This window comes from Vigna unguiculata, chromosome 1, assembly GCF_004118075.2.
Source record: "Vigna unguiculata cultivar IT97K-499-35 chromosome 1, ASM411807v1, whole genome shotgun sequence".
Classification (NCBI taxonomy): Eukaryota; Viridiplantae; Streptophyta; class Magnoliopsida; order Fabales; family Fabaceae; genus Vigna; species Vigna unguiculata.
Genome location: NC_040279.1, coordinates 35055362 through 35079964, shown reverse-complemented (window position 1 = coordinate 35079964; position 24603 = coordinate 35055362). Strand labels below are relative to the sequence as shown.

Below are 24603 nucleotides of genomic sequence, written 5' to 3'. Positions count from 1 at the left end.
TATTGATTATTATATTTATTTTGGTAAATGTAAAAAAATATAAATATATATAAATAAGCAATATGTTTTCACTAACATAAACAAGAGGAATAAAATTTTTATTTCAGTGAGTAAAAGATGAATAATCGAATTTTTATATTTGTTATTATTTATATTATTAATAAAATATTATTTTCCTTTTAGTATATTTACTTTTTTAATTTTAATATTTAAATAATTATCTTTAAATTTTAATAATTATTTTAATAGTTAAATAATTATTTTTGCTTTTAAGCGAATTTTTATTTAAATATAAATATTTTAAAATTAAAATAACTATTTTATATATTTTTTTAAATGACGGTTTATTTATTATATTATTATTGTTATAAAAAGCGTGACGTCGAATAGTAAATATAAAAGTTTTGTAAAATAAATAATTTATTCAAATTAAAAATATGAAATAATAAGTAAGGTACGGATCCCTAAATAAATGTATATCACATCCTTGAAACTGTTCGACTTTTTTTGGAAACATTTTCTCTTCCCTGGACCGTCTCTGCAACCATGGAGTTTTGGGGTAACATCGTCTCTTACCAGTTCGCTCTTCTCTTGGTTTCCGTAGCCATTTATCTTCTATTTCGTGTGTTTTTATTCTTAATTTTTCTTCTTACAATTTTTTACTGTATAAATTTGTTAATCTAGAACAGTCTCATGGTTGTTTTTTTTTTTTTTTTTTTCTTTTTTCATTTTCTTGGGGAGGTAAGCATTCCTTCAGTTTTGTTATAATGGGTTGAACTCGTGCTTTTGCTATGTTTATTAGACAATCCAATATCTTCATCCATAGATTTTATTTTTAATTCCTGTATTTCATTATGTAGGGTAATTGTCTTAGGTTTTGTCAAGTTTGGTTTTTGTTTAATATTGGTACGAATCGATCAGATTTTCTGTAGTTTAGTCACTCTTTACTTAACTCTTAACAATTATGGTCACCAACCATCGTGCATGTTATATGCCACCGGTGCCTCTTTCTAGTAATTGTTAATCACTTCATATAGGTCATTTGCCGAGTGGTCGAGTTTGCGAAAAACTTCATCGTTCTACCAACTTTTGGAGTGTGTCATTGAAGTATTTGACCCCAGAGTTTCTATTATGAAAAAAATTGACTGTGATGTTTTATATTAAAATTTAATGCCGAAGTTTTAAAGGTGGGTCCTGTGCAGTGTCAAACTATTTGCAACTGCAAAAGTAGTTAAATTGTTTCCCTATTTGGGTTTATTCATCCTGTTGAAAGAGATCTTAGGCTGGGGTGCAGAATGGAGTTAAATAATGCTTTTTGTGATTGAATCCCATCGTATTATATAAGCTTGCAGAAAAAAAATTGCATTTGATGTTTTTCACGGGGACAAAAAGCATTACTAAACTAAGACCATATTTCTATTTTCTATCTATTTTAGGTGTTGAGGTGAAAAGTGGAGAATCTCTCAAAGTTGATCCAGGAGACGACAAGATTATCCACCTTTCAAATGTATATCTTTATTCATTAACAAATGAACTTGGAGTCATCAACCTTATTTGGAATTAATAATGGTTTGTTTAAATGATTGAATCATCATTTGACAGGCATGCCTGGGCGATGTGACTAAGGCTAAAGGAGGTGAATCGGTGGCCCTGAATGTGAAGTTTGGTAACCAGAAGCTTGTGCTTGGAACGCTTTCTACGGCTAAATTTCCTCAAATATCTTATGATTTGATATTTGAGAAGGAATTTGAGCTATCCCATAGTTGGAAAAATGGGAGTGTCTTCTTTACTGGATTTAAAGCTCAATCTCAGTCGGAGTCATATCCTTTAATACTATTTATTACTTTTGAATACATATTTTCTCTTGACAATCTTTGATACATACTGTAATCTCCTCATTAATAATGCTAAGGTGTCCTTAACTTCATTCTCCTTTTATCCTTACTGATAATGATGAAGATTCTGATGGTGAGATAATTAGCTAGAATATTATTGGTATTGTTGTTGTTATTATTATTATTATTATTATTATTATTAACTGAACTTATTCTATTGTATTTCTTTCAGATCTTGATGAAGATATTCCAGTTAGTGCTGCCAATGGTAAATATGTCCGTCTGCTTTAGCTAGAATGTCATAAAGCAGTTTATCTAGTGTATATTGTGAACCATACATGTAGGTAAACCTGAGTTTGAGGTGAAGCATGGTGTCAAACCTGATGAAGCTAAACAGAAGAAGACAACAGATCCAAAGAAGAATGAGAAGGTTAAGGAAAAGGATGCAAATGGTGAAGATGAAGATTCATCCGAATCTGATTCTGACGGTGATTCAAGTGAAGATAAGGTATTTGTATAATCGTAGGTATTTGTAACAAAAATGCATGACATTGACTTTACTAGGTATGAGAGAAACTTGATGGTTTGGGAGTAAAAACCTTCTTTTGTTTTCTCATGTATGTCTACTCTTCTATTTTGGTTTTCTTTTGTTGGATGTGAATATCTTGTCATCACATATCAGTTTGTGAATACAAAATTTGTTGATGATGATTATAGTTCAGTTATGTTATCTGTTGTCCAATCTGTCTTTTAATCATTTTCTCATTATTCAGCCAACCCGTCATAATAAGTATTGTCAACTGTCTGGTCGAAGTAAGATTTTGAAATATGTTTTCTGTTTTACATGTTTGTTAGCTGGATAATCATTGTCAGAGGCATTGTGTTTCTTCTCTGTATTGTTTCATCTGGTATTGGCTTGCTATTTTAGTTAGTAAGACTTTGGATTGAAGGACAATTTTAATGATTGATTTTTAAGTTTAATTTATTGTTATTTTGCTGTGATGATATATTGTTTAGCCCACAGCAAATGGTGACATAGAAAGTAGCGAAGGTGATGAGGACAGTGATGATGAGGATGATGACGAGGATGAGGATGATGAAGAATCTGATGAGGAGACACCCAAGAAGGTAAGGAGGGACTATGGAGTGTTTGATTTTTGTTGTTGGTTTTGGATTTAACTTCCATTTTTTTCTCATTTAGATTGAAGCAGGCAAGAAGCGGAATATTGACTCTGCCAACAAAACAACTGTCCCTGTGAAGAAGGCAAAATTTGTTACTCCTCAGAAGCCTGGTTAGTTGGCCTAGATTCCCCCTCCCCCTCCAAACTTTGTTTCTTGTGTGAGATTTGTTTAAATAACCTCTATGTTTTTCACCCCAAGCCTTATTTTGTTTGTACTTGTTTGGGTGCGCTAAATTGGATAAATTAAGTTGTGAATAATGTAATTTAGATGTGAGGTTTTACGGTAGTTAATAGCCTTATGCCATTACTTGCTTCTTGGTCTCCCAATGCTAAATTGGATATTTTAAGTTGTGAATAATTTAATTTAGATGTCAGGATTTAGGGCAGTTAATGAAAACATTGTGTGCTTTATGAAGTCGGCATGGTCATGACGCTTTTAGCTCATCATGTCAGATTTTCTTGAAGCTGTCCTTATACTTGGCTGTTATTGAAAATCACAGCTGCAATCATGCATTTAGTTACTAGTCACTATTCTAGTCAGGGGAAAGCCCCTCACTTTACCCCTTTTTTTCATGTGGCTTGCCATTTATTTGCTTAAGAGATTTTTCTGATATCATTTGACTTATGGTCAAACTTATAGGGTTGGAATCTTTCTCCTAAAATCATCTGCCTCCCCGACTGGATGTACTATAAAGCAATGCTAGATGGATAAAAGGAACATTGTGATATCAGAGAAGATATGTTAAACATTGTAGTTTACAAGTAGTAGGGGTTAAAGCTCTATACTTGACTTCACACTATAATGAAGAAACTATATTATATTAAGCCCAATAAAATCATTTTAATTAAGTCAAATAAATAACTATATTATATCTTATTCTAAGAAAAAACACGACAGTACACTAACTCAAGTTAGTATAGTGGAGAGAAGGGTTTCAAGTAGAACATATACCTTTCTGAGCAATAGGTCAGTAATTTTTGGCGAACAGGGAAGGTCTTCAGCTTTTGTTTTCACCTGCGAGTTAGACTTGGTTTGGTTCTGTTCTTTTGATCCTACCAGTTGTACCTGGTTGTTGTCCTTTTTACCTCAATTTTTTTTTTTCTGTTTCATGTTTAGTTGCAGAAAATGTAAAATGTCTGGAAGTGGGACTGGTTATGTTATTTACATATATTATACGGGTTTCCCGGGTCTGTGTAGACTCTCTCAGGTCTGGTAACTTTGAGCAAGGGTGCTTATTTATGTTGAGAAAATGAAATCAATACAATAAAAAATGAAGATTTAATATCCTCTGATAATAAATATATAATGCGGAAATAAATAAAATTATTCTTAATAATAAATACATATATAATCTAGATATTCCTGATTATAAAAGGATTTGCACCTTATGTATAGGTTGTGAGATTATTCCTATTTATAATGTGTACAACATGTGCAATAGAAAATAACCTAAAACATTTAGATAAATGTGAATTAAAAAGCCATAATCTTGCAACATTTGATATATGCCCGTACTTTCTTTCTATTACAAAATCTGATGTGGATTCTTAATGCAGACATGTTTATGCTAGCCCATATTTTCATAAAAACCAGGGCATTGAAACTCTAAACCATTATCTGATCTTAGAATCTTGATTCATGCTTGAAATTCAGTTTTGATAAAAATAGTGAAGCCATGTAATAGTTTCCTGGTCTCAATTATGGTTTTCATAAGTAACAACCATTTATCAGCTATAGTTAGGAAATACTTCTTTTCATGCATGAAAGAATGGAAAGCGGCTGCCAGTTATCAATGTAGGTTAAAGCGAAAGGTTGTTATGCAAAATATATGTTAGAGGGAAAAGACAACTTTTGTTCTTTTTGTAAAATGAGAGGTGTCACAAACTCTTTTATTCACATATTTCACATATGGATAATTTGTACAAATGCGGCCCATCATCTTATTGGAAAGGTTGCCAAGTCTGTAAAGCTAAAATCAAACGTTAAACAGTTTTTGTTCCTGCAGAAACAATAACAAATTATTATGAGACTCAAATCTTATCTTACCCCAATCTTTGAACCTCCTGGATGTGTGCTCTTCTGCTTTGTTTGACATATCTTGGTGCTTGGTGGAACATTTTGGGGATTACATGCAGAAAGGGCTCTAACGATCAAGTCAGCAAAAGTTCTCAAAGTCAAATATCAATTTTTAGCACTAATGAATTGCGTACCTTTTATTGCTGGGTTCACCCTTATTTATAGGAGATTAATCATATTGTACTAGTTTTACGTTATGGGCTGGACCTTCATTGGGCTCATATGGGCCTGATTAAACCTAGGCCTTAGGTTCCACGTTTTCCCTATGGGTTTAGCTATTTTATTCAAAGTTAAAGTAGGTGGGCTACTAGTTAAACAGTTTAATGAATATGTTCGTTAAGTGTTTTTTCCTCGTATAGTATTATAGCAAGTTCGATAAGAACTTAGTTAGCGGCTTTTTACTAAGTTGGCGGCCCCTCGTATAGTATTATATTAAGTTCGATAAGAACTTAGTTAACGGTTTTTTAATAAGTTGATGGCCCAATCCGAGTATCGTGGCAATGGCTAACTTAACCATTGGTTTATGGCGGTTAATCCGGCCAGTATGGTACACCAACCTTTAGAAATATTTGTCATGTTAAAGGCTTTTTACAAGTGTTTTGGTTTTTAAAAGAAAAAATCCTTTCTTTGGGATGCACCCCTAGGGTATGGTAGCCCCCAACCTCTAGAAGCTGGAGCAACGCTGAGGTTATGGACCCGATTGCTGGATTCGTGGTTAAAATGTATCCCTGTGTTTGAGAAGGATACCTCTCCGAATATTGTATCTTTAAAACGAGTTAGCATCGTGGACTTTGTGTGTCACAGATAGGAGCAAGCTGAGGAAGGGTTCTTTTACACATATATGTGCCATTTTTCTCCAGTGCACATGAGACTTCCCTTTGATAACTTCACTATGGGAGTACTACTACTTCTAAATGTTGCGCCAACTCAATTGCATCCCAATAGTTGGGGGTACTTACAAGCGTTCAAACTATTATGTCAATCACTATACCTTCGTCCCTCTCCTTAGTGTTTCTTGTATTTTTATGATACTCGGCCGAGAGATCCAATCACCTAGCTGTCTCTGGTTATCCGGCTGGGTATAAGTATTTTGGACGCTTTTTTGCATTCATTCAAGCATTTCAAAGATGACTTCTTCAAGGTTGTTGTGAAGTAGCCAGGCCGCTCATTATTTTATAATGAGGATTGGAGTACCAAATTCTTGTTTAGCTAGACGTACAACCCTCAACGTTACAAGGGGACGAAGAAGGTGGAGTTGTTGGCGGATGATGGTGGATAGTAGAAGTTCTGGAGAGATTTAGTGATACTTAGGGTTTAGTTAGGATTTATTTATCAGTGCACCCTCTTGTTGATTTGGAAGGTATCATGTTTTATTTCCTTTGTTTCCTTTAGAGTAAGAATGATAATGAATTGTGTGGTTGTGATGTAGGTCATATGACTCAGCTGGGAAAGAAAAATCTAAGTCTTTTCCAGAGCCTGAGGAAGGAGTTGACCGAAAAATCCAAAAATGTTGGGGATACTGAAGTTCCCAACATGCAGGATCCACTAGTAGAGGTTCGAGTACACGGTGGTACAAAAAGAAAGGCAACAATCCCTATTCAGAAGGGTGTCGGAAAGGACATTAAAAGGATTATGACTGAGCTTCTGGGACCGGGATCGTCCTCAGGAATTAAGAGACCTGAGGTTGGTCTCATAGAGTTGCCGGAGACAACCGTTGGCTGTGACATCGAGATCAATTTAGAGGAGGCTGTGTTTTCTTCTCTGGATAACATGGAGCCTATCGCTATGGCAAAGGCAATGGTGGAGTTTAATAGCAAAGCCCTGATCCTGTGTCGAAGAGTGGGCTGCCTGCTGCAGAAGGAACTTAAAGAAGGAGGAAAGGCTAAAATAGAGCAGGTCAATAAAGAGTTAAAGGTGTTGCAGGCTAAGTATGAAGTGGACAAGGCAGCCTGGGATAGGGAGAGGGAAGAGCTAGTTGCCGAGAAAAAACAACTAGGTTCTTGGAAGGTGAGGTGTTTAGATTCAGAGAAGAAAATGAAGGAGAAGATTGAAGATTTGGAGGCGAACAACGACGAATTGAAGGAGAAATATCAGAGGATAGAGAGCGAACTAGAGGATTTGAAGGACTATATAGTTCAGGAGCACATAAATGGCTTCCATAAAGGCTTGAGGCAGGCGGCATTATTTTATAAGGAGGTGGATGCTACGGATCCTCGTTATGATGTGTATAAAGATGTCTTTAAGGGGCGCCTGTTGGACGAGGAAGAGATGGATTCTGACCAGCCCGTGGAAGAGCCTGAAGCTACTGTTGATCCCGCTGTTGAGGAGGAGGTGACGGCGAATGATGAGGCTGAGATTACTACAAAGTGATTTTATTTTGATAACATTTATTTTTGTTTCGGGTCCAAGTTTGTAATAACTCTTACTTTTTATCAGCCGTGAACATCTTATCGTATTCGCATATTACTTCGCGAAATATATTGCTCTTTCTTTGATCATTCTGTTTATGCACTTGTATTCTCTGTTTTAAAATGTTGCTTTCGCGTGCTTAATGTTTGATCGTTTTGCGTATTATAGAATATTTGTTGACCGCTTACTTGTATTGGGTATTTTGCATAGCAATTATGAGATATGTAGTTGATATAAACTTGTTGAAAGTTTGTAATAAAGTAGTTGGCATGAAATATGTAATAATTTTTATTCGACCAGGACCGCCTATCTAAGTAAGCGGTAGGGAACTTGAAATAATTGTGTTTGACTAAGTAAGTAGTAGGAAACTTGAAATAATTTTTTTTTTGTTCGACCAGGACTGCCTACCTAAGTAGACGGCAGAGAACTTAGAAATGCTCGACCAGGACCGCCTATTTAAGTAGGTGGCAAGGAACCTTGATTTTATTGATTGTTTGGGTGCCTCATTAAAAACTCCGGCCAAAACCTTCCTTAGGTAAAAATGTTGGATGAGGAAAAAGAGTACACTTAGGATTACATAATAGGGTTACATGGATCATCTTGTTCAACCTGATTTTTAAAGTAAAATTTGATATGAGATACATTCCATGTGTTCGGTATTGGTTTTCCAGACAATTGCTCCAGTCTATATGCCCCCCTACATTTTCTCCTATCTTGTACGACCCATTCCAATTAGCTTAGAACTTTTCGTCTTTCTTTCTTGCGTTGCTTGCCATTCTTCACACCAGATTTCCTTTTATGAATGTGCGTGTTTGGAGTTTGGAGTTGTGCTTCCTTGTTGCCCTTTGTTTAATTGCCATGTTCCTCATGTGTGCCTTTCGCATAACAATGTTACTAGGTCTAGGTTTATGTGCAAACTTTCGTCGTTGAGCTTCTTGTTGTAACTTAGTCGTCTCAGAGAGGGTTCTCCGATTTCAATTGGAAGCATGGCTTTTGTCCTGTATACTAGACTAAACTAGACTAAACTAGACTAAACGATGACTCGTTCGTGGCGAATTGGTGTGTGCATTTGTATGCCCATAGTACTTCTAACAACTCCTGTGGCCATCCCCTTTGGATCCGTCTAGCCTTTTTTTCAATTCAACAAGGATTACTTTGAACCTCTCGGATGTGTGCTCTTCGGGCTTTGTTTGACATGTCTTCATATCTTAGTGCTTGGTGGAACATTTTGGGGATTACTAGCAGAAAGAACTTCAACGATCAAGTCAGCAAAAATTCTCAAAATCAAATCTCAATTTTTAGCATTAATGTGCGTACCTTTTATTGTTGGGGTCCACCTTTATTTATAGAAGATTAATCATATTTTAGTAGTTTTAAGTCATGGGCTAGACCTTCACTAGGCTCATATGGGCCTGATTAAGCCCAGGCCTTCCACGTTTTCCCTATGGGTTTTTAGCTATTTTATTCAAAGTTAAAATAGGTGGGCTACTAGTTATAAGGAAAACCGTATAGTTTAATGAATATGGTTGTTAAGTGTTTTTTCCTCTTATAGTATTATATTAAGTTCGATAAGAACTTAATTAGCGGCCTTTTACCAAGTTGGCGGCCTTTTAATAAGTTGACGGCCCTCGTATAGCATTATATTAAGTTCAATAAAAACTTAGTTAGCGGCTTTTTAATAAGTTGACAGCCTTTTAATAAGTTGACGGCCCAATACAAGTATCGTGGCAATGGCTAACTTAACCATTGGTTTATGGCGGTTAATCCCGCCAGTATGGTACAGTTTTGATTTGAACAAGGTTAACAGAAGGTGTACTAGAATAGAAAATGGTGACTTAAAAAGACTATCATAAACAAAATTAATGGTTATTTACTATTCAAAGTGAAAAGGAATTGTGAGATAGATCTGATATTAAATGTAAACTCTAGGATGTACAAGATATTAAAAAGTTGAAAATGACTAGAAAAGCAAATTGTTTCTAGTTTAACCATGTTTGATTCCTTTACTTGTCACCACAGTAAAACTGAAATCATATTGATGAGAATTTATCTGTTCAGATAGCAAGAACGTTGTTCATGTTGCAACGCCTCACCCTTCTAAGCAGGCTGGAAAAGCAATTGCAGATAACAAGCGGCAGACTCCGAAGTCAGGAGGAGATTACAGCTGCAAGCCTTGCAACAGGTGATTAGGGATTTCTTTTCATACTGATTTGTCTCCTTTTTTTCAAGTAATCAGGAATATCAATTCATTCATAATTTTTAAATTGGTTTGCAGGTCATTTAAGACAGAAGATGGCTTAAACTCTCATAATAAGGCTAAGCACAGTGCTAAGTAAAGCTTTTCTTTTTGTTGGAGGCATGAGTATGTTAATGTTTATGGCTTTGGATGATAATGAAAACACGGTTTATTTGATGTAGAAGAGCTGGTTTATTTATGTTTGTTTCCAACTTTGATTAATCAACTGGAGACCGGATTTCCAGTTTTATATTTTTTGGGTTTGTGATTGCTGGCCATTTGAACCTGATCCTATGTAGGGTCTTTCAAACCGAACCCTTCCTTTATTATTGTCTTTGTGATGAAATGCCGAAATACTCCCTGCAACTTGTGAAATTACATTCCTAACGAAGTAAATTGGGAATTAAATGTTGCTGAAAAGCTATCAATGTTTTATCACTTTTATTAAGATATATCGAAGTCTTAAATAACGTCATGGTATGTTTAGTGGAACATTTGAATGTTAATACTCGCTTTGGGCTAAGTTTTGCTTCCATGACCTTTTTCCTTGCATGATGCATACAAAAGTCCTTAATATTTGATACGGCAAACACTGACCTAGAGACTATATACACTATTTTCCCCCATAATTTTAAGGCGTATGTTTATTTGTACGTCATATCTAAGTTATCTTGGTTTTACTTTTTTGTATTTACTTATGATACACTATAATATATCTCCAATTTATGTCACATATCCATTTGTTACATATATATATATATATATATATATATATATATATATATATATATATATATATATATGATATTTTAAAATATTTTATTGATATTTATTTATATGATAATAATAATTTATATGATAATAATAATTTATATATTTTTATGTTAATAATATTTAGTACATTGATTTTAATTTAGATTTACATAAGAAAAATTATATATTTTTAATATATAAACTAATAATATTTATATATAACAATAATTTACATATTTTATGTTAATAATATTTAGTACACTGATTTTAATTTAGATTCACATAAAAATAATTATATGTTTTTCATGTTTTAAAAAAATTATATATTTTTCAATATATAAACATCAGGTGTTTTGTATCTTATTATTTTTTAAATTAGTGTATTAATATAGATTAGTGTATCAATATATTAGATACATTTATGTATCGTATTTATGTATTATACATTATAGATATGTATCATATGTATTATACATTATAAATGCGTATAAAATCTATGGTACTAATTAAATTTACATGTCACATTATAATTATAAGTACTAACTAAATTTACAAGTCAACCTTCAAGGTAATCATAAAAGAAATGTCCCAATTATAAGTACACTAATTGAAATAAAATGAGATGTTCAAAATGATAATTTCAAAATTTTGAAGGATTATATCATGATTTATTTTGATAAATTAGATAGTAGTAATTTATGAAACTTTCCTGAGAAACCATATCACTTTATAAAAAGAAAGTGTCATAAAATGAAACCAAAAACACTTGGCAAATACCCAATAATTTTAATGAAACCAAAAATACCTTTATTTTTTATGCTTCTGAAAATAATGGGCTGAGAGAAAATAGAAGAAAACACTACATTGATCAAACCCTGACTTTGCCTAAGGGCCTATCCATTGAACCAGTCTGCTAGCGTTTGTGTAATATCAACAAACGAATTTCACAGTGGATAAAACATCACAGTGGATTTATATAATGAGATAGCCGTTCTCCAATTCAGCAAACCAACGAGCCCATTCAATTCTCAATAGTACAGTAACAAATTATCAAGGGTTCTTCTTCAGTCGCACCAAACTAGGAGGATCACACTACAATTGAGAGCTGTGCACGGAAATGCTTAGTAGGAACCCTATTATGCTCAAAAGAACAAAGAAAAATATTTTAGTGCTGAGTGATATCTATTTTGAAAAATAAAATGAAAAATGTTAGGAACATCAGTTATAACAGAGATAAAATGCACCGTCAAATTTCTTTTACTCGTGGTTCAATTATAAAGTGTAATAAATTTTATAATAAGTTACCATGTAACTTTACTCACTACATAATTATCATTTTTATTTATTTATATATATATATATATATATATATATATATATATATATATATATATATATATATATATATATATATATATATCAAATAGAATATGTATATGTTTATTCTAAAGATAATAAAATACAATACAAATAATTTGATATATATATCAAATACCATATGTATAAATTATTTATTTATTTTAAAAATAACAAAATACGACACATAATAAAAATATGTAAAATTCAACACGAAATATATGTAAATACAAATACTACGAAAAGATAAAAATCAATAGGTGTCATCATAATATTATCAGTAGGTGTCAAATGAGAAAAAAATGATATTCTGATACCAATTATTGAATGACAATGATTTTTTCTATTATAATCAACGCTCAGAAATTGCGAGCTACAGATGCTCATGGTCTCCAACTTTTAGATTGGAATGTGTGAAATCTTTTACCGAAATTACAATTAAAATGTTCGCTTTGAAACTCAATTCCAAAACTTAGAAGCTTGGACAAGTGCATTATAATATTTCTTAAAAATAACTTCAGGTACCTTTTTTCTAAAAAAAAAAACTGTTTCACATTTGAGAGATTAAAGAAGTTACATTGGAACACAGAATTTATTAAATACACTCCAAAACAAATGTAAAATTTATATAAAATTCAATGCAATAAAAATCTTGATATTTCTCCAGAATATTGTTAACTGAACTGATCCTAGACTATGAGTATTAAGTATATAGAAAATATATTTATCATACGCTGCTCTAAGTTTTATATGAATCCAGGCAAGTTGTGAGTAAAGCCATTTGCTAGAGACAGCTTTTTGAGTAAGTAAAAAACTTGGTAACGCATTTATTTAAAATCTATAGTTATTCACACTGAAATTCATACATCATTAATCTATTTTCATCTAAAAACCCTTGACTACGGTAACATCCAACAATACTCAATAACAGAATATGAAACATTCATAGCTGAACTTTATCAAATGTATCGCTTCATCCCAGCAACAAGTTAAACTCGCCGCTTTTCCCATTTTTCTTCCTCCCTTCAATTTGCAGAACATTACAATTGAAGCAGAAAATTGAACTGTTGTTACTATGGATATTACAAAGTTATATAACTAAATTGACAGTTTCAAATAGAATAACAATGGCAACTAAATCCACTAAGTAGGTGCAAACATCACAAAACAGATTACCTGCCACACTTACTACCAAATCTTGAGCCAAATAACTACGTTGTTGCTGCTATATCTGATGGTCACCAGATTCATTGCCATTCTGTGCACCACTCCGTTCTTGATAATCATTGCTTTTCGTATTGTTCTTGCTACCCGTTTCCTCTTGTTCCTTCTCCCTGTTCCATTGCTCTATCTTAGCTCTCCTTTCTGCACTACTTTCTCTGACCGGACTCCTATCCCTCCCCATTGGACTTCTACTTCGTTTTCCCCCTCTATGCCGAGGACTACGGCTTCTAGGCCTCCTAACATGGTGGCCATGCGGCCTTTCAAAATCTCTTCTGCCAGCATTACGGACAGAATGCGAATGTTCCCCATGGTTACGATTCCTTGGAGGGCTCCTGCTCCGGCTACCACTGCGGCCATTCCATCGTCTATTTCTTCCAAATAATTTCCTTCTCAAATCCCTGAAAATAAAAGAGTGAGGTTTAACCCAAGAAGAGCCATTTTATAAATGCAAGTTTATGATCTTAAGAAGTATGAGAACTACAATGAATAGTCAACCTGCTAATCTTCTTCAGGTGCATGAAGTTGCAGTAGCCACCTCGATTGCATACATTCTCCTCATACTGCCTACAAGTTGCTTCTCGAAAATCCGTAACAGGAGAGAAATCAACAATGATTGGGCGACCTAGATGGATGAGTAAGTTATAAGTTTCAACACAACAGCAAGGTTTATTTCGAGATCGGGGTTGACAGTAAAAGAGTCAGCACAGCATTTTCTTACTATATCCAAAAACATTGGGTCACCTTACAAAATTGACTTGCAAGATGAAGGTTGTCCTCCATTTATATACCTTAACGTGGTCATACCACCAGACAATGAAAGAATTCCAACACACTCCACCAAGACTAGACATTCTGAGAATGAAATTTGCAAGATTGACTGTAGTAGGTGACCAATAACAGGTGACTTGATAAACCCAACAAAAAATTTCAGTAGGATCGATTTTGATATCATCTAACTATCTGGGTTTGGACCCAACTCAAACCTCACAAAACCAGTAAGGTGAGCGTTGAACCCCACTTGCATACAACGAACGTGTGTGTGCATAGCCACCAAAGGTAAATATAAAGGACCATTGCATCCCAATCTTTATCCTAACTAGATGCAAAACAAGTAAAGTCAAAACAAGACATTGGAAAGATAATTTGAATAATAATAAAAAGCGGCCATGTGACCGAGGACAAAGTACTATGTCAAAATGCTCAAGACTCACAACAAAAGTAAAGGACGGGCAAAGAAAAGAGGATACTGCAAGGTAAAGAACTAAAACTCAACAAGGATATCTCCAACCTATTAACCCAAAAACTATCATTTTTTAGCAAGATTGCACATGTATTCTCACTGGTGGTAATCCTATTTGTAACATGTAGGACCATTATGAGTGGCAAACCTCTCCATTTGGAACAACTTGATATCTAGAAATTGTAAATATATATATATATATATATATATATATATACAGAACTTGAATTTGGGACAATTAATCAATCTAAAAACGTCTCCATGCTACCGGTTGGATGGTAATATGAATATTATTATTGCTTACAAAAGAAAAAAACACAGAAAGATAAGTTCTTTTTTTCAAAAATGGCTTTCGTATTGATACTGCACCCAGCAACCTACCTTCCGATGATTACTTCACATTCGTAACAACTGCCGACACGCACAAACAACAACAGAATAAAAACCACAAACAATGAGAACACTTAAAACGAAATGGCAAAAACCCCAACCGAGGGAAGTGAAAGGGCAAATGAAGGACCTGAATAAAATCTCCCGGTAAGATTCATGAGGGCGTTGGCAGCATGATCTTCTTCCCGAAATTGAACATACACATTCCCAACCTGCACAAAAACAACGGAATAAACAAAAAAACGATCCAGGTCGAAAATAAAAAAATGAAAAAAACGAGAGAGGTGAAAAGAGGGATTCTGAGAGAAACCATATGATCCGCGAGATTATCGCAGATATTCAAGCTCTGAATAGGGCCATACTTGCTGAGCTCCTCGAAGAGATCTTCGTAAAAGTCGTCGAAGTGATCCTGGACCTTGTCGGGGTCGAGAGATTGGGGTTGGGGCTGATTGGGGTTGGTGATGATGTTCATATTCATGTCGGGCCTCTGGTACATGTTCGACAGAACCAACGTTGGGCTGATTGTGGGCTTCGTGTGGAGCCGTGAACACCGGTCGCCGTGCCTGCAAGCGCCGATCTTGAAGTAGAACGGACAGTTAACCCTGTCCTTCTCCGTTCCGAATATCGATGCCAAGTGCTCCGCCATCTCTCCGTTAGGGTTAGGGTTTCGCTTTCGCTTCTTTTTTTTCTCCTTCACTCCGCTATCTCTATCCTTTTATACACTCTCACTGCCTACACACTCCTCGCTTCTCTCCTCTCTCTCTCTGTTTTTTTTTTTTAATTATTACATTAATTTGTTTTAAGTTTGCTTTAAAAAAAAAATCGAAATTTCTAGTCGATTAAACTATTCTGCATCAGTTCATTCGCATGTTGCCTATTACACGGAAGATTTGTGTTTTTCTTTTTCAAATCAGTTTATTCAATTTTTATAATATTTCATTAATTTATTTTAAACTTAAATTTTGAACATAATTTTCTTAATTGGTAGACATAATTTTAATTAAAAGAAAACTAATGTTTGAAAAATATGTACGCTCCTCACTTGTTTGTTTGATACGAGGATTATTACAGGCAGCTTTTATTACACAAACGCTCATTAGGCCAAACATGTGAATTGTCTGAGCTTTTTAACCATTTATAGGATTTTTTTTTTGGAACTGGAAAATCTCCTCTACTTTTCTCAAGAAAAATAAAAAAACATTATTTTTCTCCGTGGAAAGTCGGTATCGGTTGAGTTTATCATTATCGGGACAGAAGGTTCAGATGTGTGTTGGGGCCTTGTCACGCACTTCATAATATATTTTCCTTTCCTTACTTAAATAAAAAATACATTGCTTAAAGAAAATAACAAATGTAATATTTTTATCAGAAATTATAGTGAAACATTTTTGTAACATTTAAGTGTTATATTCTTATGATTTTTTCTTTTTATTTATTGAAGAGAGTCTTTCTCATTTTTGCTAGTGTTGTATTTTCTTGACACCTTTTTTTGTTATTCAGAATTGCTTCACTTTAAAATCCTATGTAAGGAAAAAAAAATATTTACCACTTAAATCAATAAAATGTATTTAACTATTTGATATGATTTTTTATTAATTTTGTATCTCATCAAACCAAATACATATATTATAATACAGTATAATGGGTTTATATTAGGCTGGGGTTCAATTTTATTGAGCCTAGGAATGGTCTCGGTAAATAGACGAAGTTGAGACAAAATCTTTCTGCACCCTACCAAAACTCTTCCACCACCCTATCACTTCCCAATAGACAGTTCCGGATTATTTTTTTTCCGGAAAGCAATTACTTTCCCCGATTACGGAAATTATTTTTCGGAAGGGGTTTTGATGGGTCAAGAAAAAAATGTGATGGGGTGTAGGAATCAACAGCCCGAAGTGGATGACATAAAGCTTATTTGTTCCAAAAATATATAAACTCTATATCATAGTCAATTGTACAGATCTTTATCTTTTAACAGAATCTCCTAAAAGCTGATCAAGTAACATTTATTTCAGTCATCTGATTACAACTTTGATACATGTAAATAGCTATGAATGAATTTTAATACGTATAAAGATGATATGGTTAAAAGTTATTCTAAGTGTATGTCTGAATTTTGGAGTAAAAATGAAAAATTTACGCGGCATACAAGAGCCAGAGTCAGAAAAACTGGGCATCACTTTCAAGTCATCAGTTTCATATTTTGCCTTATTCGTCAGTGAGAACTTTGCTTTATTGAAGTTGGAAACTTTGGGCATCATTTTCCAAATAACCCGCCCACAGGGAGCCCTTGGAGACCATCATGAATGGACCACAAAGATTTGGAAACAGATTCGGGAAGCCATGGAAAGGTGATGCACTATTATGCTATAAAATCCCACGATTTTATTTAAAGACCCACAAGAATATGTATGACACTGCAAATGTGTCAACGTCCTTCGCGGCTTGGCATAAGGACACTTATGCACTACATCGTCATCCAAAGAAATTGCTGCTATATCACGGATCAAGGGAAAAGGAAATTAACGTGGCAAGATAACCCGTAAAATTGGAACTAAACTGAAAGTAGGCATCAAGTATTAAGGCTAAATATGATTAAAAACACCTTTTAAAGTTTAAACACAGAACTATCAGCTCTGTGAATCACAACTCAAAATTATTGACAAGGTCTTTATGCCGACAATTATTCTAACTAACTTATTCATCACAACTGAAACCGCGAGGCCAAATCTCACTGCTCAAAACTCTGGGTCTCCAGGTTTTTCCACTTCAAAACTCTAGTATGGTTCCACAGGGGTACGGAAGTTAGCTCCAGCATACACTGCTTCAGCACCAAGCTCCTCCTCAATTCTCAAGAGCTGCAAAGAGCGCTCAAAGTTTACAAAAAAGACTTAACAATTAAGACTGAAACTAGTACAAAGAATGAACAACACTAACCTGGTTATATTTGGCAAGACGCTCTGACCTGCATGGAGCTCCAGTCTTAATTTGACCCTGTTGATGGAAAGGAAACATTAATATGGTGGACTTCATCAATGGAGTGATAATAACACAAAAGTTTAATTAATTAAACAAAGACAATATACCGTTGCCAAACCAACAGAAAGGTCAGCAATGAAGGTATCCTCGGTTTCTCCACTGCAACCAAAATATAAGGATGAGTATATAGAATTCGGTTAGCTGGTTAAAGATCTTACAGCCGTAGGATTTGTTGCACATTTCACAGCTGTCATCTGCGACTTTTCTGTGATTGGCCAAACCTACTGAAGATCTTACAGTTGTAGGATTTAAAAACAGATGCAAACCTTCTGTGACTGGCCATGACACCCCATCCAGCTTTTTTGGACATCCTAACAGCTTCAATACTCTCGGTCACAGAACCAATTTGATTGACCTGTTCATTTCAGATTTGTGTCAAATATGGTTCTTATATACATCTACTCAGTTCAAATAACTTTTCACATGAAATTTTATGAATAGAATAAGAGTACCTTGAGGAGAAGAGCATTGCATGCTTTGGTATCGATTGCTTTCTGAACCCTCTGTGTACACAAAATGCAAAAAGAAAAAAGTCAAAGGAAAATCCTTCGGGGGCTCTCCAACAGAATGAAGACATTTTTTGGGAGAAGTTTTGTTTGATCAAACAACAAACCTTGGGGTTGGTAACCAACAGATCATCACCAACAATTTGTACGTTGGTTCCAACCTCAGCAGTCAGCTTAGCATAGTGCTCCCAGTCATCCTGGTCAAAAGGATCCTCAATTGACACAATTGGGTACTCTGACACAAATGATTTGTACAGATCTTTCAAAGCATCGCCAGATATCTTCTGTGAGCCATCGTTGTTCTGCAGGTCAAACAGAAAAGGCCAAGAAATAATGAATCTAGATGTAAATATGTAAGAATGGTATCAATATTTTTATATATTTAATATAATATTTCTTCATACAGTCCATCCATTTATGTATGTATAGTCCATCCATTTATTTAATATTGTTTCCATTGAATGTCCAACACTCTTTGCTATGCATGTTTCCTTAATTTGGGATTATTCACATTTGCTTGTAATTAGATGTCTGGTTTTTATCACTTTCCAAAACAGTTGCAATAATAAGCTAAATAACAAAGAGCTCACATCTTCCTTGAAGTTCAAATCGTATGTTTTGTCCTCCTTGTAGAATTCGGAAGCAGCAACATCCATTCCAATGACAACCTAAGAACATAATAGCAATTTTCAAGGTTGTGTAAAAGAAGACAACTGAAAAGCCAAGCACCATAGACAGAATTTTGAAGAGAGAGAAATACTAACTTTGCCTGTGTAGCCAGCTTTGGCAATGGCAGTTTTGAGCAATTCCAAACCTTCCTTGTTTTCCTGAACAATCAAAAGAGCTTATCAGTTACTAGCCAAAAGGATGAGCTGGTACCAGACTTCCATGCATAAAAAGAAACGAGTTAAAAATCATCGTTGACCTGAATGTTTGGAGCAAAGCCACCTTCGTCACCAACATTTACTGCATCTTGGCCGTATTTCTTCTTAATCACAGACTGAAATAAAATGAGTGTAACACTTCGTAAATAACTATGACAAAGTAGCACCGATCTACAATCAAGTTGACAAACCATCGCAGCATGAAAACATTCACAGGATATACACCAGGCATAAGGTGTAATGATAACTTTAAGGGACCTGCTAACAGGGCGTGGCACTTGTTAAAAATAATTAATAAACATTGAATTTTACAAAACTTCATAATTAACTATAACAATAAAGGAATTCTTACCTCAATAATCATTAATGCAGTTTTATTTTATTTAGAGGACACAAAAATATTCATTAGTGTTATATAGTTGTAATTGATAATTTATTTGATGCATAAAATAATTCTTAATAAAATACTTTTAAAGTAGTTAAAAAAGCTTAAATTAACACAGAAAGCAACAAACGAAAATTAAAAAAAGAAAATTAAGCAACATGGTATATCAACAATCAAGTAATAAAGCGTTAAACATCTAAAATTATTTTATTATATAATAATTTTTTATTTTTGTGTACATTAAATAAATCATCAATTACAGTTGTATAACACTTATAGACATTTTTGTCCTCTAAATAAAATAAAATTGCATTAATAATTATTAAGACATAATTCATTTATCAAAATCAACTACAATTGTACAAGACTTATGAATTTATATTATTTTAATTAGCAGAGTTAATTATTTTAGATTTTAACCTAAATATAGTGAAATCAAGAATCATTGATTATACCTTAAACAGTGTTCTTAGAGCATGCACCTCTGGCAAAGTTTTAAAAATACATATGAGAAAAAGTTAATGGATGTAACATGCAAACTAACCTTCAAATTGTGATATACTTCTACGCCCATCTTCATGGCTTCCTTGAAAGAGGAAGCTCCCACGGGAAGAACCATAAACTCCTGCATATTCATAGTATGTCATAAATATCAGAAAGATGTCTTGCTTCATCTCTCACACAGACAGAAAAAGGTGTCTGAAATCATACCTGCATAGCGAGCTTGTTTCCAGCATGTGATCCACCATTAATGACGTTGAAAGCAGGAACAGGCAAAACCAACTTTTTGTTACCAGCAAGGTTTGCAATATGCTGCACCAAAAGAATGGAATGCCATGTCAGATATACGAAAACAACAGAAGACCCCAATCAAATAAAGATTGTAACTTTGTAAAAGAATAATTGTAAACAATCTGATGGTAAAATAACACAGCTATCTGGTCAATCTTGAACACTGGATTTCATAAAATTTAAATGGATTATAAAGAAGCCATCACAGTAGCAGATATTTTTATTTTGTCTTTAGACATATCACATACTTTCAGGACAACTTCAGTTACACAAGGGATCTGAAGAATCAATTACATCTAAGATGATTAAATACCACAGTTCACGAATAATTACCTTGTAAAGAGGAATTTTAAGGACACTGGCACCAGCTTTGCAGACTGCAAGAGACACTGCCAATATGGCATTTGCTCCAAGCTAAAACAGCAACGAAAATTGCATTAGAATTATATGAATCACAAAAAAAAATGCAAATTTCCAAATATACTCAGCTACGCACCTTTTGCTTGCACCAACCCCATTCGTTAACAGTTCCATCAAGCTGTTGAACCATTAAGTTGTCAATAGCTGTCTGCTGAGTTGGGTCCTGTTCATTATCACAAAATAGCAAAATAAAAATTAAATCAAGCTAAACAACCTTTAGCAATAGAACTGAACTTCCATGTTACAGGTTCGTATGTACTCAACTACAATTAGCCGCATAATGAGCAAGTCCTAACTTATGCAAAAGTTTCTTTAGCAACAACATTACAGTAAATCGTAAAATAAACTGAACCAACCTTGCCAATCAATGCAGGGGCAATAATGCTGTTCACGTTGTCAACAGCCTGCACGTGTAAAAAAGACCAGGTAAAAATCACACGAATAGATCAATCTAACAAGACAACCCCTTCACACTATTTAGTACACTAACATAAGACTCACCTTTGATACACCCTTTCCGAGGTAGTCGGATCCGCCATCTCTCAATTCAAGTGCCTCGTAAATCCCTGTCAAAGTTTAAAAAGAAAAAAATAGGTCTCAGCGATATTTCGAACACGCAAGCCACCAACAATACATGGGTTGTACATAAGTGAAAAAAAAATGGAAGCTGCCCCAAAGAGAACGCTGTACCGTACTACAAAAACACTATGAAATCATAACGTTCTTTTTTATTGGAACTTTGTAGGAAAACGACACCAAAAACTTTGCAGTGACAAATCGTAGTTGAGAGAAATGAGTGAACTATACCAGTGGATGCACCACTTGGAACAGCAGCTCTAGCAAAAGTACCATCGGAGCATGACAAATCAACCTAACATAACAACCATCCATCACATCAGAAAACTTTCTCATAACAAACCAACGCTCTATCTCGTCAGATTCAAATTAAGCCATGAAAAAAAAAACAGAAAAAAACAAACAAGCTGTGCGGATTTTAAAATAAAATCCATCCGAAAATAAATAATAAATAAAATACCGAGATGGATTAAAACTGTAATAACGGAAAAATTAAGCGGAAAAGTGAATATGGTACAGAAACATTGGACGTATCGAAATGGAAGAGGAGATGAGGGGGAGGAAGCGAACCTCGACGGTTGGATTGCCACGACTGTCGAAGATCTGACGGGCCTTGATGCTCACGATGGTTGCCATGGATTGCGCTTCGAGTGAGATCTGGAGTGAGTTGTTGGGAAGAAGAGGTAGAGTTTGAGGAGAGGCCTGAGTGGTGTGTGGGTTTATTTATATCTCCCAGTCCCAACTATGGCTCACTCACTTTTAGGTTTACCGAGCTTAAACTTCCTGTGATTTGTCTCGTTAGTCACATGTCACTTTAAGGAAAAACAACTTTTTGACACCTTAATTGTTCATTGCATTTAACCTTTTTTACGTTTATTGTAAATGAATTAGATCTCATGTTTCAAGTTCAGACATTAATCTTTCATCGTGTTTCTCAGTGAACTAAAATTTCAATCTTTTGTCATAGACAAATCATTCTTAGTTGTTTTTTAAGACAGGCACAAAGTTTGTTGGATTGAATGTCTGGAGTGAAAGATAGAAAGAAAATTAAATATTTATGGTATAACATAATTGGTAAAATGGATTATATAAATATCTTTTTATTTGTGTGAAAAATTTACTATTTACTGGTGCTTTTTCGTTTCTTTTCTTTTTTTGTTTACTTTAACTTTTATGTTTGTTTCTTTTTCTCTTCTTCTTCTTAAATTGGTAGAAGAAAACAATAATTTAAATATTAATAAAATGTTAATAGTATAATCTTAATAGAATATTTATGATATAATTAATTAATTTTAAAGTATATGATTTTTCTTATGCAAATCTAAGTGATATGTTTTTTTTTCCTTTTTTTTTCGTACTTTCTTTGTGTTTGATTCTTATTCTCTACTTTTTCTTAAATTAAATAAAGTAAACAGGGGCTTAGAAATTATATTCCGTCTCTATACTTAACTACGAGTGTAGTTAATATCTGTATACTTAACTATAAGTATGATTAATTAATTTCATATTAATTAATTTCATATTGCTTAAGAATAATTGTTACATTTCTTTATAATTCTTCATTTTAAGATTTCTCCAGTTGTCTTTTTTATAATGAGGTCTGTTAGACACGAGGTGTTTCTAATAATAACATTAATTAGAACAGTGAGATGTAAATTTCAATCTATATATCTTTTTCTTTTGTTTATATTAAGTCTAAATGGAATAGTTAATTATTTTTAAAAGGGTATATACACACTAAAAAAATCTGAAAAATAATTTTCTAAAAACAAACTTTACTATTTAGAAAATTCAGTTTTTCAAAATTTAAGCTCAACTCAAATTTAATTCTACAAATTTTAATCTAAACGTAGAATATCTATAATAATACATAAAGATGATTTTCTCTTTTGTGTCCACATTTCAAAATTTCAATTTTACCTTTTAAAATATAATTATTTATTAAATTTTTAAAAATTGACCATTATTTTAAAAGCTTTTTATAAAATTGTCTATTTCTGTTTTTTTCCTATTTATCAACATTTATTCTCTTTTCTTTTTATATATTTAACTTTATTTTTAATAAATCTAATTTTATTTTATATATTAATTTAATAACATTACAATATCATCACCTACTAATATAATGTCACGCATATTTAAAAAATGTGTACACGTACACGATAGTGTTTTATAAATGTGTTTTTCGAATAAAGCTGGTTATATTACGCATTTTGTGGAAATTTTAATTTTGCCAAATTTTTAATTTATTATTAGCTGTAACATTACTTTTGCAAATGCATTTTTTTAATGTTTTGTGTATTTATTTCTTTGATTTATTCATTTAGAAAATCATAATAAGTGAAAAAATATAACTACATGCAAACCAGTAATTGTGCGATTCTGGTAATGAGATAGATAAATATTTCTTTTTGTGGTTTGCTTTTCAATTTGCTTGATGCGCAAGATAAAGTTAGCGCGCACACAAAAAATGTGAGGAAGAAATTCCTTTTATACTCTAATTATCGTGAAAATAATATAACTTAGTATAAAATAATCACAGAAAAAGAAAAAAAAAATAAAATAACTACCAAAGGTTGCATACTAGTTTCTGTGAAATATAACTTATATTCAATCCTTATTATGAAACAAATTTGCATCAAAAGAAATATAGCTTATTTTAGAGTAAAACATAGCTAAAAATATATTTTTATAATCTTTTAACAAACACTAAAACATGCATTCCAATATTTATATTTTCATGGGTGAAAAAAACTCCACGAAAACAAAGGACTCTTGGGTGAATTATTAGGTGGATGGATACATACATGCATCACAATTGCAAAGTCCTATTCAAACAGGTAGGCTAAGAACATCAAATTTGACTGCTTTTAACTTTGAGAACTACTGAAGCTAGATAAGTTAATATCAATTTTTACATCTAATAAACAATTAAAAAAAATAAGGTTAGTATTTTCATATATTAAAATAGTCCTGAAAACCCAATTGTATGAACAAATATAAATAAAAAAAATGGCAACATATCCGGTAAATAAAAAACATCAGTATTTAGAATGTGTTTTTTTATTATTTTAAGTTTTTATTGTAATAATGAACAAAATCTGAAACCTGGATATTTTGTCGGTCTGGTCATATTCTTTGACTCTTTGTCTGTCTTGCTATGGAGTTTACTTGGTACCCAAGAATGGTGGGTCATTGCACTTTGCAGACGTGAGAAGTATAATTGAACTTCACTTCAAATGTCAAAATCAATTTTGGGTATGAACAATTTAAAACAATATTTATTTTTAATTAATTTCA

At 33.2% G+C, this 24603-nt stretch overlaps 3 protein-coding genes across 5 annotated transcripts; 1 reads left to right on the top strand and 2 right to left on the bottom strand.

Annotated features, from left to right (window-relative positions):
* The first annotated feature begins 479 nt into the window (after positions 1-479).
* Positions 480-10158, top strand: LOC114187058 (histone deacetylase HDT1). 2 transcript variants are annotated; one of them, XM_028075192.1, is made up of 10 exons: positions 480-559; positions 1437-1507; positions 1603-1820; positions 1946-1968; positions 2068-2103; positions 2180-2343; positions 2853-2963; positions 3037-3127; positions 9561-9684; positions 9778-10158. In XM_028075192.1, exons 1-10 carry the CDS (start codon positions 547-549, stop codon positions 9836-9838), a joined length of 912 nt encoding a protein of 303 aa, XP_027930993.1. In that variant the 5' UTR covers positions 480-546; the 3' UTR covers positions 9839-10158. The 2 variants fall into 2 exon arrangements, with proteins under 2 accessions (XP_027930993.1, XP_027930985.1); XM_028075184.1 differs by lacking the exons at positions 9561-9684; positions 9778-10158 and adding an exon at positions 6523-7536.
* A 2548-nt stretch (positions 10159-12706) lies between these two features.
* On the bottom strand, positions 12707-15441 carry LOC114185273 (splicing factor U2af small subunit B-like). 2 transcript variants are annotated; one of them, XM_028072916.1, is made up of 5 exons: positions 15012-15441; positions 14832-14913; positions 13567-13693; positions 13024-13469; positions 12750-12870 (listed from the first exon to the last, which is right to left on the bottom strand). In XM_028072916.1, exons 1-4 carry the CDS (start codon positions 15345-15347, stop codon positions 13073-13075), a joined length of 942 nt encoding a protein of 313 aa, XP_027928717.1. In that variant the 5' UTR covers positions 15348-15441; the 3' UTR covers positions 12750-12870; positions 13024-13072. The 2 variants fall into 2 exon arrangements, with proteins under 2 accessions (XP_027928708.1, XP_027928717.1); XM_028072907.1 differs by having other exon boundaries at positions 12707-13469.
* Positions 15442-17249: 1808 nt separating this feature from the next.
* On the bottom strand, positions 17250-22108 carry LOC114186177 (enolase). The gene is made up of 17 exons (XM_028074210.1): positions 21874-22108; positions 21535-21598; positions 21229-21293; positions 21084-21131; positions 20804-20890; positions 20641-20721; positions 20227-20328; positions 20060-20140; positions 19172-19246; positions 19011-19073; positions 18837-18914; positions 18354-18548; positions 18193-18243; positions 18007-18095; positions 17788-17839; positions 17639-17695; positions 17250-17559 (listed from the first exon to the last, which is right to left on the bottom strand). The coding sequence occupies exons 1-17, from the start codon at positions 21937-21939 to the stop codon at positions 17479-17481; spliced, it is 1335 nt and encodes a 444-aa protein (XP_027930011.1). The 5' UTR covers positions 21940-22108; the 3' UTR covers positions 17250-17478.
* Positions 22109-24603: the final 2495 nt, after the last annotated feature.